Here is a 21,674-nt window from a genome sequence, read left to right as displayed (position 1 = left end):
CCACCTATAAACCAAGTGTCCTTGGGCGGGATATGTCACCTTTGTGTGCCTCACTCTTCTCATCTCTGAAATGGGGAGGGTAGCAGTCCTGACATCAGAAGGCTGTTGTGAGGATTAGATGAGATGACTCAGCCAGAGCACACTGTCAAATGCTAAAAACATGAGCTATTGTTTGTGGGTTCTGGTACCCACACAGGCACTGGAATCCAGATGGAGAAGGACCAGCTGAGAGACATTGTGTTTCTTTAGACTTGGTTTATGGAAGTCTGGACCACTTACTGGCCTTGTGATTTTGGACATGTTAGTGAACATGGTTGTGCCTCAGTGTCCATATAGGTTAAATGGGGGTGTGTTAAACTGTACCAATTTCACTGAATTGAGTATGTTGTTTTCATAGGAGAATAGGGTCTACCACATCATAAATACTTCAAAGTTATATCACTGTGAGGATCGTTTTTAACCTATTGTAACGATGCACCACAATGCACTTACCACCTCCAGTAGCACTTTAATTTTTTTCAAATCTATCATGAATAATCATGAAATGAACATCCACATCCATGCGATTAAGGGACACATTCAAGAATATCCATGAAATAAATGCATAAGAAGTGGAATTACTTGAAAGACAGGTATGTGCATTTACATTTTAACAGACATGGTCAAATCCACCTTCAAAGAGAAAGCATGAATTCACACTCCCACAAACAATTGACTCATTCATTCTTCATTCATTCAAGTAGTCATTCATCTTCTCAAATATTTACTGAGCCAAAATGTGCCAGGCACTACTCCAGCGGTGGATATTTGTTAGTGAGCAAAACAAAGATCCTTGCTTACCTGGAACATGTATGTTAGCAGATGGTAGGTACACACGAGTAATTCAGTGTGGTTTTAATTTTTATTCCCCCCACAACTAATAAAGTTGAGGACTTTTTCACATGTTTATTGACCACATGAAAATCCTCTTCTGTGAAGTGACTATTCAAACATTTTGTCCATTTAAAAAATACTTGGGAGTTTTTGTGTTGTTTTTAGTTCTTTATGAAATCTGAATATAAGTCCTTTTGTGGATATATTCATTGGAGATATTTCTCCCAGTCTGTACCTTGCCTTTTGAGTATCTTAAATGGTATCTTTTGATGAATAGGTAGGAGTTTAAATACTAATTTAACTAAAGACCTATTTATTGATCTCTTATAATTAGTACTTTTTGTGGCCCATTTTTGAAAATTTTTTGCAGAGTTCAAGGTTATAAAGACTTTCTCTTATGTCTCACACTAGAGGCTTTATAGTTTTATTTCTTTTGTTTTGTTTTGTTAATCCTCACCTGAGGATATTTCTCGATTGATTTTTAGGGAGAGTGGAAGAGAGAGGGAAAGACAGAGAGAAACATCGATGTGAGAGAAACATGTCGATTGGTTGCCTCTTGCACGAGCCCCGACCGGGGCCTGGGCCGGGGAGGAGCCTGCAACCGAGGTTCGTGCCCTTGACCGGAATCGAACCTAGGACCCTTTGGTCCGCAGGCCAATGCTCTATCCACTGAGCCAAACCAGTTAGGACTATTGTTTTATTTTTTAAAGGATGGGGAAATTAGAAGAGACAGAGCTCAGGAATGTCATTCCTCCTGGTACGAAAGAGGTGGATAACGGCTAACACACCAAACAGAGTGCGTCTGGCTCGTTCAGATGAGGCGAGAGTCTTGTTCTGCAACCTGCCCCTTCCTCAGACGGGAACGAAACAAAGCTCATAGGAGGGAGGTACAGAGCCGAACCCATTGACAACCGGGCTGGTGTCAATGTCCTTCGGATCAACCAGAGGTTTCAAGGTGAAATGCTGTAAAATGTGGGTCAGTAGTAAAAACAACTCCATGCGGGCCAGGCCTTCTCCAACACACACTCTTTTTCCTGAAAATGACACATATATTAAATATGCATTCCATTCTATATCTGAGTTAGCACACAAAGAGGCTTAAAAAAGATGGGACGAATAAGTCAATAAATATATTAATAAAAGCCGAATTAACCTATGGCTTCTCCTACCTACATCGAAACCTGGTTTTCTTCATTTCCTCAGCACATGTCTTGTGTGCATGCTATATGAAAAGATCTTTCCTGTGCACCCACGTTGGATTGGCTTTGCTGAGACCTGTCAGTGACATCTTTCTACACACACACACACACACACACACACACACACTCACCTTAACATAAGACACACACTGTACTTTTCCATCTACCTCCAACCCAAGACTCATCAATAGGTTTGTGTCTCCTCATTGGATTCTAAAGGATAATCTTAACCTTGTCATGTCCCTGCTTTAAAAAATTTCAAGAGCTTACCATTGCCAAGTCTGAAAAGAAACATCACAAACTAGCCACAAGCACTACCATTCACTAATTCCCAAACAGACTGGCAATCTTAGGTGTTATCTCAGATTCCAGTCATTCCTCCAAACGGAATAGCCTTCCCCTTTGCTCTGCCAGCTGATACTCTCCACATCTTTCTGGATCCAATGGATCCAGCTCAGAGGTCGTTTATCCTATGCAAACTTCTTTGACCTGCTCAGGGTATGTAATTCACTCCCTCATCAGTTTTCCTCAACACTCACTAATGCTTCTAATACAGCACCCTTCACACAAAATTCTAATTATTCACCTGTCTCACAGACTGGAACATACACTCTTAAGGTAAGGCCTCAGATCTTGTAATGGTACCCACAGTGTCAGGACCAAAGCGAGTCTGAAAGCCCTGTGATGCGAATAGAAATCTCTAGCAGGTGCATTATACAGGAAGAAAGATAAGGAGGAGGATAGCAGTCTTGCTTTGGGATCATCTCTGGGAATTGCACATAATTTGCTGCCATGAGACCAAGTGATTTTCTTAGATATCTAATCAGGAGCCAATCTCCAATTTTTGCCTCTGTTTCAGTGACTTCTATAGCAAAGACCCTTCGCCCCCTACTCTTCCTGCTGTTTCTCCATTGGAGTGTGCTCAATATTCTCTATTTCTCCCATCTCTCAGTCCATTCTGTGTGTGTTTGTCTTTTATGCTTGCTCTGTGTTGAGGAAGCCAATTTTTATGGACTGCATAAACCCTGAAGTTAGTGCCTTCTGGATTCTGAATAAACTCAGAGGACTAGGTATTGAAACCACCAGAGTATTAATTTCCTCAATCCCACCCTGCCAGGCCACAGGTTAGCCAGTGACTGTTTTCTTCCACCTACAGATGCATCTCCAGTTGAGGCATCCTGTATCTGCTAAAGATCTTGCCCTAGCTGGTTTTGCTCAGTAGATAGAGCATTAGCCTGCGGACTGAAGGGTCCTGGGTTTGATTCTGATCAAGGGCATGTACCTGGGTTGCAGGCTCAAACCCCGGCCCTGATCGCATGTGAGAGGCAACCAATCGATGTGTCTCTCACATCGATGTTTCTCTCTGTCTCTCCCCATCTCTTCTAGTCTCTCTAAAAATCAATGGAAAAACATCCTCGGGTGAGGATTAACAAAAAAAAAATCTATTTGGGTTCCAGTAACAGCCTCCTTCCCTCATTCCTTCCATCCTTGGATGGGAATGTCTTTCTGCTGGTGCTCGCCCCTAAGTACCTTCGCGCACCTCGTTACTTCCCTCAACCCTCCCTCACCTCTGAAACGGTCTTTTCGTTCAACTTTCTTTAGTTGACCTTTTTGAGTATGCCACCTATTTTCCCCCCGGGACCCTGATAAATTAAAGAAAGATACACAAATGCTTCCTGCAAGAAACTTTCTCCTAACCCCCAACTACTCTGCCCTCTGCCCCTGCCCCCTGGGCTCCCACAACAGCCCCTCAAAGACCATTTGCCTCTCTGGGGTCTCATTGCCTATTAATTTGGCTTCCTCTTTCTTAGAGAGAGTGTCTGTTTCTTATTCACATTTAATCCTTGGATCTGAAATGAGTCTGCTACATATAGGGACCTAGTAAAGTGTATTGAATGAACTGGCTTCTCAGGGAAGGTGAGGAAAGTCTTAGTGGAACTGAACTTCTAGGAGGAGCTCTAAGGAATCTCAGTGGTGGATTATGGGACAGAACTCAGTGAGCAGCCTCCAATCCAAAGAGAAATAACCTGGACTTTGGGAGTGGTGCCTCTGGCCTCATGCAAATGACAATTTGTCCAGCCCAGTGTAGCCTCCATGCAAAGCTCTTCCTCATTTCATTTGACCCCTGAATATAGAGAAAAAAGAAATGAAGATTGCTTGCCTGCTGAAAAGGGCATGAAGTAGTTGCTCTTCTTAAAGTTGCCACTTTCATCTAGGAAGTGGCCGGGATCAAACTGATCTGGGTCGGGAAACTCTTTGTCATCATGCAGGAGAGAAGTCAGGGATGTGACTATGGCTGTGCCCTGATACAAAGAGAAACAGGTAAACTGGATTATAAAGAAGGTTACGGAGCTTGGAAAAAAGTCCCCTGCCTGCTCCTTTTGATTTATAGATGAGGAGATTGAGGCATGAGAAGGAGGATTTATGCACTTCAGGTCCGGGGCTAGGTCTTCAATCATATGATGCCAGTTCATGGACCCCAAGGCCATCAGCACTTGCTTTTCAGGAAACTAAGGACACTCCCTGGAGAGCATCATTCTCCATAAATTGCACTATTGTCTAAAAGTGCTGATGTCACTGAAAATTCAGCCCATTCTCTTTGAAACCAAGTATGAGGTCCTCCTCAAAACTCTACCTGCGTGGCCATGTTCTTGAAAACCCTTAATTTCCCAATCAGAATGAAAAACGGGTATGAATACCCTCCTATTACTATGTTCTTCCAATATTGAATTGTTGCTTTTTCTCATGAAAACTGTGATCACTAAGTGAAACAGATAGTTGAGGAGGCAGGGGGAGGGGAGGATACTGGCTCAGTGATCAGAGTAATAAAGCCTACAGTGGGAAGCAGTAAGTGGACAGCAGACTGGGCTCAGGGGCAGGCAGAATGTCCTGAAAACCCTGTGGGAATCTAAGCAGTATTATATTTATACAATAGTGTCAACCAACTAGAACAGTGGTTCTCAACCTTCCGGCCCTTTAAATACAGTTCCCCATATTGTGACCCAACCATAAAATTATTTTCGTTGCTACTTCATCACTGTAATGTTGCTACTGTTATGAATCGTCATGTAAATATCTGATATGCAGGATGGTCTTAGGCGCGACCCCTGTGAAAGGGTCGTTCGACCGCCAAAGGGGTCGCGACCCACAGGTTGAGAACCGCTGAACTAGAAGGAAGGGAGCGTGTCATCAGGGGGTTAGGAGCCTGAGTCAGGAACATGCAATGCCCGTAGGAAGTTAGGCAGCCTGTGATTCTAACCACAGTGAGAGGGGAAAGCTGAGGTTCCTATGGAGGCGTGTAGATGAAACATCTCTCACCTTCGGAATAAAGTATCCTCTGAACTTAATGTCCTGGTTCACCAGGTGGGGCAGGTTGTTGGGGACGAGGTCAATGTATCTCTGGATCTCGTGGATCACGGCATCCGTGTAGGGCATGTGGCTCTTGTCCTGCATGCAAGGGCTCCGCTCTCTGCCGACCACACGGTCAATCTCTTCCTGGACTTTAGCTGGCGAGGTAGGAATCAGAATTTATGTAAGATGAAAAGACTTAAAATGATCTTAATTTTGGTTACATTGTGGTGGGAGATGGGGAGAAGGGAAAAGTACACATGGCTACTACCTCCTTGAGGGAAAAAAAATCAACAGAATTTCAGTCTCCTGGCAAATTGGAATCTCATTAGAGACTTCAAAATATGTACATGTAAAACACATCTGTACCATGAAATTCATTTCTCAACTCTGATTCTCTACTTTGTGTATTTTTGTTTGATAGACTCAGGGGTCTGGGATCTGGAAGGCTCACTACAAACCATGTAGTTTAATCTCTGTGTATGAAGCTTTTGTTTTATTAAATCTGTAACTTCCAAGGGGGTAAGAACCACACTAGCCAGTGAGGTAAATGCTTAATAAATAGAGCAACTAAATAAAATGTTTAGTTGGCTCTGCATATAGGAACAAGAAGTAATTTAACATTTATTTAGCATGCAGAATTTGACAGGCATGCTGCACCATTTATGATATTACTTTATAAATTTCTCAAAAACAGTACTAAGTGTTGGGTATTAGTTTGTGTATCTTAAAAATGAAGAAACAGGTCCAGAAAAGTCAATATATTTCTTAAGGACATCTAGGTATTATGTGGTCTTTCTCATTCCCAAGCCTACAATCTTAGAAATTGGATAAGATTACTGAAAGTAGTTGTTAATGAATTATATTTTTCCTTTATCTACAAAGGGTATCCTGTTAATAATATATAGCTTAAGTAAGACTATTCATTAGTTAAAAACAAATGCTTGTTAACTTTTCCTTTGTGGGAAAGACTCTGTGAATGTTAGGAAGTATTATTGTCTCCCTTAAACAGATGAAGAGCTGGTCTGACACAAATCGAGGACACTCCACCAGTGCCGCGAGGACAGTGACCTCTGCCCTTCTGCCATTTAAATAGATTTTTCTCACCCAATCGGTGTGGCTCAGTGGTTGAGTCGACCCATGAACCAGAAGGTCATGGTTCAATTCCCAGTCAGGGCACATGCCCAGGTTGGGGGCTCAATCCCCAGTAGGCAGCCAATCAATGTGTCTCTGTCATCATTGATGTTTCTATCTCTCTATACCTCTCCTTTCCTCTCTCTCGAAAAATCAATAAAAATATATTTAAAATAAATAGTTTTTTCTCTTTTTGTAATAATCTAATTTGAATGTAAGTTAGTGACGGAAATTTTCTTGTACATCGTGATGAGGAATGGGATAGTCACAGTATTGCCTGCCCATTTCTACCTGCAATTTTTATCCTGCCCAACATCTGAGGGCATACCTGTGACCTCTGGGTGCTTCAGCAGGAGCAGGAGTCCATATTTCAGGGTGGTGGCCGTTGTCTCCGTTCCCGCACTAAACATATCCCATATGGTAGTGATCAAGTTGTCCATGGTAAACACAGACTGTTTATTGTGCTTTTCCTAAGAATAATGTATTAGAATTACTTGATAAATGAACGAGCCTTTGAGATACCATAACATATCTCCATATAACATCATTATTTGCTTAATTTGCTTATTTGGCCAATTAAGCCATACGTTAGAGAGTGTAATAGCTAAAGGTAAAGTCAGATGAGTTGTGAGGATTCCTTCAAACAGTTTAAATAAAATCAGAGCTATAAACTTTCAGTAAGTCCTTTCTGATTCCTCACTTTCTCACCCATGAGAGCCATTCAGTTCTTTCAAACGTAATTTTTATCAAGTCATCATGGCTACTCCCTGTCAGTTCTAGCATTTATTGTCTATTTCATTGTCTAAATTTCACATTCGAGCTCCAGAACCACTCACCCCCTAACAGCATCACTGTTCCCAATGTCGCCAGTGGTTACACCCATGATAGTTCCTCAGTAACTTCGAGGACTCCACACACTTGATCATCTAGACCTATTTTGTCATCTGTTCATCTGAGCCAGTTTCCTCTAAAACTACCTCATCTGGGAAGACTTCCTAATATCTTTCCGAAGGTTAGCCTTTCTTGATGCCTATCCATTCCTGTGTTCCCTCACATGTTACATCTTGCATTCATGGAACTTATTTTATGAATGCTATATGTTGTTTATCATTAATCTTGAATGTGTGTGTACTTGTTTGTATGTGTGTGTGAATATGTGTACGTGTGCGTGTATTTCAACCTGTTCCAAATAAAGATCCAGCTTTAATCATGTAAATCATTTTTAGGGAGAATCTGGGACTATCTAAGACACCCAATATGATTTGCACAAGTAAGAGGTTGCACAAGCAATTAATACAGCCTTAGGAAGAAGCTTAGGATTTAATATCCCAATTTCACTGAAAAGATCAGAACTAATCCGAGCCACATCACCCACAAAAGATGAAGTTGCAAACCAGGGTCATTTATACCTTTTCCATTTTAATCATGAAGTAGTCAATAAAGTCTCGAGGGTTATTGAGGTCCAAGGATTCCTGGTGTTCTTTTATTTGCTCCAAAATAAATTTTTTCTGTTCAGTAAAGTTGTTAAAGAATTCATTATGACTTCCTGGGAGATAATGCATTAAATAGGGGAAAGCATTGTAGAGCTGAAAGAGTACAGAATAATTCATTAATTTACTCACCAAACTCTTATTGGCCTCTATTGTGTATCAGACACTTTGCTGAGTAGGTGAAGAAGAATCAGGCGTGCATCCTGCACTAGAACATAGCTGGCCATTCCCAATCCTGGAGTTTACTGACTCTGCTTTAACGGGCACCTTCATGACCTAATACCGTTGGTGGGCGCTGGAACAGTTTATTCGGGCTGGTAGCTTGTATCAAACTCGATAGAGAATCAAGAAGTCTGGATTCTAGGTCTAGTTCATTATTTGTCTTCATTAGTCTACTTTGAGAATACGCTTCCTATCTGTGGGTGACAGTTCCTGTCCCAAAAAATGAGGAGTTGACTCTTTGTTCTCCAGGGTCCTTCCCAGGTAGAACATTGAAAAACCTTCTGATCCACAGAAAACTTTAGTTGTTAATGATTATGTATCAGAGGTTACTAATATTTTCTGACAGTGTCCTATAGCAAGAAATACATACATTTTACACCCTTACCCTCTTAATCTATAGAAAAAAGTTTCTAAAAAAAAAACCTTATACTTTGATGCAGTTTAATATAATATTTTTCTTTCTATTGCTATGTTTCATGCTTTAAATTTAATTTTAACACACTGAGTTGATTTGATAACTCACTAATTGTTTACAAATGATAGTTTGCTAAACATCACTTCAGCCATTTTGAAATAGGGCAAAGGGATGGGGTAGGCATAAGCAACAGATTAGTCAGACAATTATTTCTCATTTAAAGAGAACCTTGACTTTACCTGTATCCAAGTGGTGCTTATAATCCTTAAGTTTTCATTAAAATAGTGTAGCAAGGTCAGAAACTTCTCATCACTGTACTCAAAGCGGCTCTGGAAGATAACGGAGCAGATCACGTTGCAGGGAGCGCAGCCCAGGAGGAGAGAAGGGTCGCAGGGAGATGCTGAAAACAACAGGAGTTAGAAGTTAGAGCAGAATGTTCATAGGCATCTTAAGTTGACCGTGTAAAATAACCGAGAAAGGTTGACTCCAAAGGTTGTTTAAGTATAGGAGCTACCTAGACGTGCCACCCTCACCATAAACGCAGCACGCCTAAAATAAAATGTGTTGTGTTTCCCCAAACATAACTGTCTAACCCAGTCCAGTTTATCAATTTCCCTCAAGTATTCTTCTATTGACAGCATTCGCCAAATAAGAGCCACGAGGTAATTCACAAGATCTTTTCAAAATAGCTTTTAAATTTTATTTATTACAATATTATTGACTATATTCCCTATGCTGTACTGTACATCCCCATGACTATTTTGTAACTTCTGATCTGTACTTCTCAATCCCTTCACCTTTCTCACTCATTCTCCCAACCTCCCTCCCCTCTGGCAACCATCCGTCTGTTCTCGGTGTCTATGAGCCTGTTTCTCTTTCGTTTATTCACTTACATGGTTCTTTAGATTTCACATAAAAGTGGAATCATATGGTATTTGTCTTTCTCTGACTGACTTACTTCACTCAGCATGACACCCTCTAGGTCATCCATGCTGTCGCAAATAGTAGGAGTTCGTTCTTTCTATGGCAAAAACACCTTTGAAGGTGTAAGATTTAGCCTTCAGTGTGATGCTTCACGATGCTCATAAGAAACTGAGCAACCTAAGTAAGAAAATCAAGAGACTGGGGACACCTGAAATCTTACTTCACAAAACACGGCTGAAAAAGTCGGGTGTGCTTTTCTTGTAGAAGAGATGATTTATGAGAGAAATTGGACTTACATTCCGGTATTTGAAAAACGATGTTACAGTACAGCAAACAGGCTTTCTATATGTAATGAAGTATATGACTCCATTTTTTGGTATGGGGCTGCTGACAGCTTTAAGCCTTACCTTTTCTTCCTCTGCTCACATCTGGACAAACTGATTTTTTAAAGCTCAGGTGTTCTCTTCTTTGGCACAAGCAGGGTGTTTAACCACACAAGCCCTGGCGGGCACAGGGAACCCCACCCCCCTCACTCCCTAACCACCATAGAAACCACCCCCCCCCCCCCACACACACACCCCCCCCCCCCCCGTGTCTTTTCCCTCCTCTGTCAGGCCATTCTGGGGTCTGCTTAAGAGCCACCGCCCCTCCCCAGAAAGCCTCCCTTCCCACCTACACTCCTGCATGAGCCGTGATGCCGCCCTGTGCGCGGCAAGGTTTTGCCATAAATTCTACCCCTGAACCACCAGTGCTTTATTTTCCGTTTCAATGAGATATAATTGACATTCAGCACTGTATGTTTCACGAGCATAGCATAACGACTTGATGTACATATATTATGAAATACGTGCAAAGTTTCTCAAGAAGCTACTAGAGAAATTACCTAGTTTTTCAAGTTATTGTGGCTAAACTACTAGCTGACTGCCAAAACCCGAGTTCTCCTCTTCTTCCGGGGCCACAGACAGCCATATTTCCAGTTCTTAGAGGTGGGTTAGCCCTGGAAGTTACAGCTCATGGAAGAGAAGATGGGTTGTGTACCGCTGCCATGCCGGGCTCGTCCAAAACACAGCTGGCTCTTTTCCTTGTTCTTTGCTCCTCCCACTCCCACAAAGAGGGATGAATCCCGGGTGACACTGGAAGCCACACGGTGAAGCTATCAAAGCCCCTATTGACCTGGTACCCGGAGAGCCTGAAAAAGCCAACCTCTTCCCCTCTTCCTACGGGTACATGAGCAAAAAGCGAGCTTCTGCTGTACCTGAGCCCATCCTGTCTCTGCAGTCTATCTGTAATAGCATCACCCAAGCTGCTCCTGTCAATTACACAGATACACACCGTTGGTTTTCTTTAAAGCTTCCACCAGACACAAGGCTTCCTCTTGAATTCTGTCTTCAATGGTCTTCTTGCCCATTCCCATGTTCCGCAAAACCATGAGGGAGAAACGCCGCGTGTGCTTCCATATTTCTCCATTGCTGAAAACAACTCCTATCGGGACAAAAAAATAAATAAAAAAGGATAACTTCCATTTTCATGAATCCTAGCTGACAGTCTTTATCTCAGAAAATGATAATGTCACTTAAGCAGAAATGTAAATATCATGGTGTCAGCCTCAGACATTCCCACTGTGCCCTGTTCGCCTGCCTTCTCTCTTACCCCAGCCTAGACGCTCACTGTCAAGACTCTTGGCTTGACATCTTACTAGACTCTTCTTCATCCATGAACTCCTCTAAACTTCTCAGTAACTCTGTGAACCAGTTTTTGTCCCCATTTAACGGATAAGAAGGCTGAAGATCATGGAGGCAAAATGCTTGCGCCTTAATCACACAGCTAACAAATCATGGTGAGCCCAACTAATAGATTAAATGTTCAGGGCCAACTTCTGTGCATGGTAAGCGAAAATGGAGCCAATTCTTGGAAGGAGAGACAGCTCTGATGCATTGGAAGGAAGCTCATGAAAATCTATTCCTCAGATAAGGGACACAGCCGTAGTCTTTCGCATGTTAACATTCTCCTTCTCTTTGTGAAATACCTTCCATGAAATGTGTCTTAACACCAAGGAAGGTCAAGATTAGACTTCCAGAGTAAAGACAGGACCAGGGAGGAAAAATAACGCTCGTAGGAAGCTTGTCCAAGAAGATCTTCGAGAACAATTCGGAGGAGGGAAGAACCCCATCCAGGCCTTATCTCCTTGCCGGAACCCAGGGACCCTCCTGAAGACCGGGCAGTGTTAAGTCCAGCTCCAAAAACAAATGGAAGATAGTTCAAGTACTTAAATTGAAAAGCTTTTTCTAATATCAATTCCAACCCTTTCTATGTGTTTCTCCATAATCTTCTTTTTAGAGCATATTTGTGCTTTATGCTTTGTATTCTATTGAACTCAAATATTTCTTATCCTTTTTAGATGAGAAGATTAAAGGTAAGGCTGGAAATATCCCAAACTTATGTTGGTTCCATGCATACTATACACATTTTCCGAAATAATCTCTCGGCAACCATGACCCAGGACAGAAAGCAAAATATTTGGTGACTAAAATAACGCAGTCAATTTCTTCCCTCTCTTTCTCATTCTTAGCAGGCCATAACTTAAAATGAGCAGGGCTTAGTCACCAATAGAACATCGTGGTGAGTTGGTTTGCATTGAAATTATCGTTTTGCCGAAACCGGTTTGGCTCAGCGGACAGAGCGTCGGCCTGCGGACTGAAAGGTCCCGGGTTCGATTCCGGTCAAGGGCATGTACCTGGGTTGCGGGCACATCCCCAATAGGAGATGTGCAGGAGGCAGCTGATCGATGTTTCTCTCTCATCGATGTTTCTGACTCTATCTCTCTCTCCCTTCCTCTCTGTAAAAAAATCAATAAAATATATTTTTAAAAAAAAAGAAATTATCGTTTTATGGCAACACGTGTCGCCTTCATCATTTTAAATATGGATTAATTGTCCTTTACAGAAAATGTTGGAATTATGATACTCCCATAAATTTCTATACATGCTTAACGTTTCTCAGTTCCTTCGCCCATTTGGAATCTTGGCAACTTGCAAATCCGCACACATTCCCCACATGGAAGCATACCTAATCCCCGGGAGAGGTAATCTATCACTGGGAAGCTGCCTCTGCCAGCAAACTCCTCGCCCCGGTCGATCAGGGCTTCCTTCACGGCGGCGTATCCGTGCAGCACCACCATGGGCTGCGTGCCCACGTACACAGTGAACACCGGGCCGTAGACCTCCGCTAGCTGGGAAACAAACAGGAGACACCAGAACAGTGAGAACTCAAAACTGAAAATGTAGCTCCAGCCCGTTTTGCTCAGTGGTTAGAGTGTTGGCCCTCAGACCGAAGGGTCCCAGGTTCGATTCTGATCAAGGGAACGTACCTTGGTTGCAGGCTCATCCATGCGTGCAGAGGCAACCAATCAGACACATTGATGCTTTACTCTCTCTCTGTCTCTCCCTCTCCCTCCACTCTCTCTAAAAAGCAATAGAAAAAATACCCTCAGGTGAGGATTAACAAACAAAAAACTAAAAAAGTTGATAAATGAGAGAGATGTTCTTAATCTTACCAAAGACATTTTAATATTCATTCACTCATTATAAAAGATTTCAATTTCTAGATCCAATAACTTAATAAGAATTCACATTGCTTAAATGGGAATTATCATTATATTATTAGTAATACAGCTGATATTATTACCACCAACAGTCATCCTTTATTCAGCTTCTACTACGTGACTCTGTCATAAATTTTATTTATATTATTTTATTTCTTCTTTTCTGCCAAACCTCCAATTGCTGCAAATTTCTCCTTCCTTCCTATAGTTATAACTGATATGTTTCTCCTGTTTAAGGGAAGCTTCTTCATGTTGCCCCAGGTGTAGACAAATCATCGTCGCTCCTTATCCGTTTTCTACATCTTCTCTTTAGCACCAGAGACCTCTACGTTTCATTACTACATCCAGGCAAGGCAGCCTCGTTACAGACCTTTCCCAGCTCCTCTTGTGGCCATGTGACTAGGCTGCCATGAACTGATGTTAGCAGGAGTGATGTGTGTCCGTCCTACACTGTTGCACAAATGGTCACCCATGCTCTCCGTTTCTCCCCCTACTCATGGGTTGACCCCACTGTGACCACCAAAATGAAAACAATAGCCTCGGGGCACAGGATGGTCAACAAGATGGAGAAAAACTGGTTCTCTGAATGACCGCACAGAAGAGAGGCAGCCCACCCGCAATCATTTCAACATCAGACAGAAATAAGCTCTTGTCTTCTTTAAGCCATTGCATTATCGGGGTCTTTCTCTTATGGCAGCTTATTCAGTATATTAAATGATATAGGACTTTCCAATAGTCCAGTGTTTGAGTCCTGCTACCTTATAATTCATTCTCCATATGCAATTCCTTCTCCAATTCCTTCTCCAGAGTGATGTTTTCACACGGCAAATGGTGACATGACAGTCCTGTGAGCACGTTCATGGTATCACATTGTTCTTGTGCTAAGGACCAACATTCTTTTTAAAATTATTTAAAATATATTTTTATTGATTTCAGAGAAGAAGGGAGAGGGAGAGAGAGAGAGAGAGAGAGAGAGAGAGAGAAACATCAATGATGAGAGTGAATCACTGATAGGCTGCCTCCTGCATGCTCCCCACTTGGGATCAAGCCTGAAACCAGGGCATGTGCCCTGACCAGAAATTAAACCGTGACCTCCTGGTTCATAGGTTGACGCTCAACCACTGACCCATGCCGGTCAGGCCAAAAACCAATATTCTTAAAATCCTTGTGAGACCTGCATGCTCTGGTCCCTGCTGACCTCTCCAATATCACTCACACCACGTTTTTACTTACTCTCTGGGCTACAACTAAACTGGTCCTTTTTCAGACTCTAACAAGCAAGTGTTCTCCAGATCGAAAAAGCCTGGGACAAACTTTTATCAGGTTCTTGTCTGGTTAATGCCTAATCTTTCTTTATAGCTCAGCTCCAAATTCAATTCCTCAGAGAACCCTTTGCTGACTGCTCCTCCCTCCCTTAGTCCTCCAAGCTACATGGCCTCTTTCTACAGGATCCGTACTACATCGTTTATAATCATACACTTATTTGCATTATTATATCATAAATACATGCCTACCCTCTGGATTGTAAATTGCATAACGCTAGGATCTTTTTTTATTCACCATTGAAAATCCCCAGCACACATAAAAAAGACTAAAATTTTACTGTTTGGGATAGCATGGATGGACCTAGAGGGTGTTATAGTAAGTGAACTGAGTCAGTCAGAGAAAGATAAATACCATATAATTTCACTTATATGTGGAATCTAAAGAACAAGATAAACAAACAAAATTAAAACAGATTCATAGACAAAGAGACCGGCTGGTGGTTGCTAGAGGGGGAGGGTTTGGGAGACTGGGTGAAAGAGGCGAAGGGATTAAGAAGTACAAATTGGTAGTTACAAAATCGTCACGGGGACGTAAAATAGAGCATAGGGGATATAGTCAATAATATTACAATAACTATGTGTAGTGCCAGGAGGGTAGTGGAAACATCAGGGGGAACACTTTGGTAAGTGTATGACAGTCAAATCATTCTGCTGTACACCTGGAACTAATACAAAATAATACTGGGGGGGAAATCCCTAGTACCTAACATACTGCCTAGTCAGAGCAGGCATTCAAAACTTGTTGAATACATGCTAGACTAATAACTTGTGCAAAATAATTATTATTCACCTTTTAAAGAAACGGAAATTGAAGCTCAGAGAGATTTTTTAAACTCGCCTAAGGCTGTAAGTTAACAAATGGATGTGCTGGGGTGCCGAAACAGTCCCTTCGAATCCAGCCCAAAACACTGGAAGGAGCTGCCAGGGGCAGGGCCCTGGTAACCAGCTGTCTCGGGGGAGACCGATGTCAGCGGATCCCTTCAAGATTTAGAGAGCTACAGCTGCATCAATAGTTAAGAGTTGAGCAGTTATTCACTCAGTCATTGAGCAAACATAATAGAAACCGAGGAAGTTCCTGAACCTTTAATTAGTTCCTTAACTCCACCTCAGTGTGTGCTTTTAGAAAAATGTTAGTGTTGTGACTCTGTAAATCAGTGGATTTTTTAAAAATTGAAGGTAGTTTCATTGCCACTAGAATAATTACTACAAAGAGGACCTAGGTCGCAATATGAGCAGGAAATTCCTCCTTGTGGCAATTTCAACAACCACCTCGTGGATCGCACGCCCTTCTGGCCACCATCTAGCTGCACCCCTCTTAAAATCATGCCTGGCAGAAAAGGACAAGGACTATACGACTTCACTCATATGTGGAATATAAAGCGGAAAGCAACAAACCAACAAACCAGCTCACAGACACAAACAGTGTGGTGGTTACCAAAAGGGAAGGAGGGCTGAGAGGAGGAGACAGAGGACAAAAGGGTGAGCTATACGGTGAAGGAAGGAGACTAGACTTGGGATGATGAGCACACAATGCAATATATAGATGATATATTAATAGATATGAAAACCTGAAACTGTAAAATGTTATTAATCAATGTTACCCCAGTAAATTTAATTAAATTTAAAAAATAAAATTATATCTGGGTGTCCAATGGACACTTCCCTTTAAAACCACTTCTTTAATATATGGTGTCTGGGACCATATTTTGCTTAGTTATAGGAATGTCTTATTTACTCATTGCAAACAACTGGAAGAAAATTAATCATACTTAACCTTTCTTAAGGATTCATTGAAGTTTTTCATATTTATCTGCAGAATATTTCCAACGACTGGGAGAGGAGTGGGGCCAGGTGGCAGCTTTCCTTGGGCATAGCTTCGGTTCCATAGAAAAAGGAGAATCAAACAAGAAAGACAAATCGCCAGGACTGTGAAGAGATCCATTGATGCGCTTTGTGTAAATGCAATTGAAAGTTTATAACCCAAAGATTTTGTAAATACTAAGTGCAAACTCATCTCCCAACATGCACTACATCTCTGAACTTTGGGGTAAATATTGTTTTATCTTCAGTGTCCTTTGGCCTGCTGGTAGAGAGTACAACAAAACAAACAAAACCTCATAGATACGCAACAGAGCTGTGATTAGCAGAAGGGTAAAGAGTACTTGGAAGGTAAAGGGGGCCAAATATAGGGTGATGGGAGGAGGCTAGATTTTTGGTGGTGGGCACACACTATACAGATGTTGTATTATTTTAAAGTTGTACACCTGACATTTATATGTTTATTAACCAACTAGAGGCCTGGTGCACGAATTCGTGCACGGGTGGGGTCCCTTGGGCTGGCTTGTGGAGATCGGGCCCCAGCTCGCACACCCAGCCTCGCAGCCCCACAGCCCTGCCTGGCGCCTTGGCCTGGCACTGCCCCTTCACCTGCTCCACCATCCTGCCCACGGGGCCCCCTGCCCAGCTCCCTCAGTGCCTGGGAGCCAACCAGCAGCCCCGCCCCCCGTGGCCACCCCTGGTCACCATCTGCGGGGCAATTGACGGGGCGATTGGGCCCCTGCTCGCACCCGCCTTGGCCTGGCGCCACCCACTCACCTGCTCCACCACCCCGCAGTGGTCCCATTCTCCTTGGGGCCCATGGGGGCCGGCAGTGCCTCCACTGCTTCTCCCTGCCAGCGCCCCGTGGCAGATGCCCGCCGTGTTCCGCACCACCCCCTGGTGGTCAGCACACATCATAGCAAGCGGTCAGACTCCCAGTCTCCTGGTCGAACCCCCAGTCGAATGACCGCCCGAGGGGACAATTTGCATATTAGGCTTTTATTATATAGGATGTTATCTCGATAAATTTTTAGAGAGGAAAGGAGAGACAAAAACATCAACGAGAGAGAATTATCAATTGGCTGCTTCCTGCACGTCCCCTACTGGGTATTGAGCCCACAACCCAGGCATGTGCCCTGATTGGGAATCAAACCGTAACCTCCTGGTTCATGGGTCAACGCTCAACTACTGAGCCACACAGGCTGGGCCCAATAAATTTAGTTTTTTTTTTTTATTAAATCTTTATTGTTCAGATTATTACATTTGTTCCTCTTTTTCTCCCCCCATAACTCCCCTCCTTCCAGCTCCCACCCCACCCTCCGCCCTCACTCCCCACCCACTGTCCTCATCCATAGGTGCACGATTTTTGTCCAGTCTCTTCCCGCATCTCCCACACCCCTTTTCCCCCGAAGAATAGTCAGTCCATTCCCTTTCTATGTCCCTGATTCTATTATAATCACCAGTTCATTCTGTACATCAGGTTATTTATTCACTTGATTCTTAGATTCACTTGTTGATAGATGCATATTTGTTGTTCATAATTTGTATCTTTACCTTTTTCTTCTTCTTCCTCTTCTTTTTTTTTTTATTATATAAATCTTTATTGTTCAGATTATTACATTTGTTCCTCTTTTTTCCCCCCATAACTCCCCTCCTTCCAGCTCCCACCCCACCCTCCACCCTCACTCCCCACCCACTGAGTTCATCCATAGGTGCATGATTTTTGTCCAGTCTCTTCCCGAATCTCCCATTCCCCTTTCCCCCCCAAGAATAGTCAGTCCATTCCCTTTCTATGTCCCTGATTCATTATAGTCACCAGTTCATTCTGTACATCAGGTTATTTATTCACTTGATTCTTAGATTCATTTGTTGATAGATGCATATTTGTTGTTCATAATTTGTATCTTTACCTTTTTCTTCTTCTTCCTCTTCTTAAAGGATACCTTTCAGCATTTCATATAATACTGGTTTGGCGGTGATGAACTCCTTTAGTTTTTCCTTATCTGTGAAGCTCTTTATCTGACCTTCAATTCTGAATGATAGCTTTGCTGGATAAAGTAATCTTGGTTGTAGGTTCTTGGTATTCAGCACTTTGAATATTTCTTGCCATTCCCTTCTGGCCTGCAAAGTTTCTGTTGAGAAATCAGCTGACAGTCGTATGGGTATTCCCTTGTAGGTAATTGAGCCTCTTTCTCTTGCTGCTTTTAAGATTTTCTCTTTGTCTTTTGCTCTTGGCATTTTAATGATGATGTGTCTTGGTGTGGTCCTCTTTGGATTCCTTTTGTTTGGGGTTCTCTGCGCTTCTTGGACTTGTAAGTCCATTTCTTTCTCCAGGTGGGGGAAGTTTTCTGCCATTATTTCTTGAAATAGGTTTTCAATATCTTGCTGTCTCTCATCTTCTGGCACTCCAATGACTCTGATATTAGTCCGCTTAAAGCTGTCCCAGAGGCTCCTTACACTATCTTCACACTTTCGGATTCTTTTTTCATTATGCTTTTCCAATTGGGTGTTTTTTGTCGAATCTTTGGTTTGATTCTTGTGCTCCTCTGGTCTGCTATTGGGTATAATATTCTTTATTTCAGTCCGTGTATGCTTACTTTCTAATTTCTTTATCGTAGCATCGAGGGTCTCATTAGTTTTCGTGAGGCTCTGCACAAATTTATGGCAAGCCCTCAAAATTGCGATTCTTAGCTCCATATCCTCCATTTCTGTCATGTTTTTTTGTCTCCACATCTTTTATGCTTTCTTGGTGCACCCCCTTGTGGTCTCTGTGCGCAGTCTTGTTCTAGCCAAGCCTTAATTGTTGTAGTTAACACTAGAGGGATTTGACCACCAGGCCGACTGGCGGTGGAAATCAGCTGTGGGAAAACTTCAGTCCTCAGGGGAGGCGCTAGTCAAGCCCTTGCCTGAGGCGATCGGCAAATGGCTCTGCGCAGGGTTTGGGCGGGGCGGGCTCAACAGGGCGGGGGGGAGGGAGCAGCTATGGCTGCTCTCAGTCCGTCCCCAGGGGCTCTGCCTCTCTGTCCCAGCAATCGCTGCAAACCTCGGAGGGGCCATAGCCAGACAGTCCCGCTTCTCCCGTTTGAGTCTGGGTCCCTAGAGACTCGCCCGGATCTGTAGCCCAGAGTCTGAGACTCGCTCCAGAGTGAAAACGACAATCGCGCCCTCAGCCGCCAGCCCTCTTTGCGCGCGCACCCTCACCACCGCACCGCCGTACCTTTAAATTTTCCACACTGCGCCTCCGCTGAGCGTCGGAATGCTGTTGTTTTTGCTTCTAGTTGAAGAGACTCTCCTCAGCCAGCCTTCCCGTGGTTCTGGTTGATGTCCGCTCCGACTTTTAGTTGTATTTTTGAAGTGGTTGTCCACGGCGGCAGTCTCCGGTGTTTACCTATGCCGCCATCTTCGATTCTCTCTTCTTCCTCTTCTTAAAGGATACCTTTCAGCATTTCATATAATACTGGTTTGGTGGTGATGAACTCCTTTAGCTTTTCCTTATCTGTGAAGCTCTTTATCTGACCTTCCATTCTGAATAATAGCTTTGCTGGATAAAGTAATCTTGGTTGTAGGTTCTTGCTATTCATCACTTTGAATATTTCTTGCCACTCCCTTCTGGTCTGCAAAGTTTCTGTTGATAAATCAGCTGACAGTCATATGGGTATTCCCTTGTAGGTAACTGAGTTTCTTGCTCTTGCTGCTTTTAAGATTCTCTCTTTGTCTTTTGCTCTTGGCATTTTAATTATGATGTGTCTTGGTGTGGTCCTCTTTGGATTCCTTTTGTTTGGGGTTCTCTGCGCTTCCTGGACCTGTAAGTCTATTTCTTTCACCAGGTGGGGGAAGTTTTCTGTCATTATTTCTTCAAATAGGTTTTCAATATCTTGCTCTCTCTCATCTTCTGGTACCCCTATAATTCTGATGTTGGTACGCTTGAAGCTGTCCCAGAGGCTCCTTACACTATCTTCGTATTTTAGGGTTCTTTTTCATTTTGCTTTTCTGGTTGGGTGTTTCTTGCTTCTTCGCATTTCAAATCTTTGACTTGATTCTTGCGCTCCTCTGGTCTGCTGTTGGGAGTCTGTATAATATTCTTTATTTCAGTCAGTATATGCTTACTTTCTTTTTTTTTTTTCTTTAATATATTTTATTGATTTTTTACAGAGAGGAAGGGAGAGAGATAGAGAGTCAGAAACATCGATGAGAGAGAAACATCGATCAGCCGCCTCCTGCACATCCCCCACTGGGGATGTGCCCGAAACCCAGGTACATGCCCTTGACCGGGATCAAACCTGGGACCTTTCAGTCCGCAGGCCGACGCTCTATCCACTGAGCCAAACCGGTTTCGGCTATGCTTACTTTCTAGATGGTCCTTTATCACACCATCGAGGGTCTCATTAGATTTCCTGTACATCTCATCAAGTTTATCGACAGACTCTAGAAACCTCTTGAGAGACCTCAAAAGTGTGGTTCTGAACTCAATATCCTCCCTTGATAGTTTTGTCCTGTTTCTTTGTCTCCGCATTTTTTACGCTTTCTTGGTACACCCCCTAGTGGTCTTTCTGCGCAGTCTTGTTGTAGTTAAGCCTTGATTGTTGTAGTTAATGCTAGAGGGATTTGACATCCAGGCAGACTGGCTGTGATAATCAGCTGTGTCTGCAGTGGAAGAACTTGTGTCCTCTAGGGAGTTGCTAATCTAGCCTTTGCCTGAGGCTATCCGGCAAATGGCTCTGCGCAGGGCTTGGGCTGGGCGGGTCCCACGCGATCAACAGGGCGGAGGAGGGAGCAGTTATGGCTGCTCTCAGTCCATCCCCAGGGGCTCTGCCTCTCTGTCCCAGCAACCGCTGCAAACCTCGGAGGGACCGTAGCCAGACAGTCCTGCTTCTCCCGTTTGAGTCTGGGTCCCTAGAGACTCGCCCAGATCTGGAGCTCAGAGTCTGAGGCTCCCTCCGGATTGAAACAGACAACTGCGCCCTCAGCCACCAGCCCGCGCCTCGCGCACTCTGCACCTTAGTATTTTACTTCAGTACTGCGCCTCCTCTGATTTTCGGTTCCTCCTAGTTGTAGAACTTCCACTCAGCCAGCCTTCCTGTGGTTCTGGATGATGTCCGTTCCGTCTTTTAGTTGTATTTTTGAAGTGGTTGTTCGAGGCAGCAAACTCCGGCGTTAACCTATGCCGCCATCTTGGCTTTTTCAAATTTAATTTTGAAAAAACAGTCACCTTAGTATAGAGAACTATCTAGATTTTCAACTAAGTTTTAGTTGGAAATTCCAACTAAAAAATAACTCTAACTTCTTCAGAGATGGCCAGATTTTAATAGTGAAATTGAAAGCTAA

At 43.1% G+C, this 21,674-nt stretch overlaps 1 protein-coding gene across 1 annotated transcript; it reads right to left on the bottom strand.

Moving 5' to 3' along the window:
- Nucleotides 1–1,281: 1,281 nt before the first annotated feature.
- Nucleotides 1,282–16,503, bottom strand: LOC139021485 (cytochrome P450 2C21-like). Its single transcript, XM_070431873.1, has 9 exons — nucleotides 16,306–16,503; nucleotides 12,672–12,834; nucleotides 10,938–11,087; nucleotides 8,921–9,081; nucleotides 7,964–8,140; nucleotides 6,883–7,024; nucleotides 5,391–5,578; nucleotides 4,234–4,375; nucleotides 1,282–1,907 (listed from the first exon to the last, which is right to left on the bottom strand). The coding sequence occupies exons 1-9, from the start codon at nucleotides 16,471–16,473 to the stop codon at nucleotides 1,726–1,728; spliced, it is 1,473 nt and encodes a 490-aa protein (XP_070287974.1). The 5' UTR covers nucleotides 16,474–16,503; the 3' UTR covers nucleotides 1,282–1,725.
- Between the last annotated feature and the right edge of the window lie 5,171 nt (nucleotides 16,504–21,674).

The sequence above is a fragment of the Myotis yumanensis genome, unplaced genomic scaffold (genome assembly GCF_028538775.1).
Source record: "Myotis yumanensis isolate MYYU_CA2020_CCGP unplaced genomic scaffold, mMyoYum1.0.hap1 SCAF_13, whole genome shotgun sequence".
Taxonomy (NCBI): Eukaryota; Metazoa; Chordata; class Mammalia; order Chiroptera; family Vespertilionidae; genus Myotis; species Myotis yumanensis.
The sequence above is the reverse complement of the archived record's forward strand: the minus strand, read 5'-3'. Positions and strand labels throughout refer to the sequence as shown.

What these genes read in the sequence shown, in the direction of transcription:
- LOC139021485 (XM_070431873.1), bottom strand. Translation starts at nt 16,473, where the DNA reads ATGGATCTCTTCACAGTCCTGGCGATTTGTCTTTCTTGTTTGATTCTC. An exon ending in TCAATGAATCCTTAAGAAAG is followed by an intron (nt 12,835 to 16,305) that starts GTTAAGTATGAT and finishes TTTGTTTCCCAG; the next exon opens with CTAGCGGAGGTCTACGGCCC. An exon ending in TTACCTCTCCCGGGGATTAG is followed by an intron (nt 11,088 to 12,671) that starts GTATGCTTCCAT and finishes TTGTCCCGATAG; the next exon opens with GAGTTGTTTTCAGCAATGGA.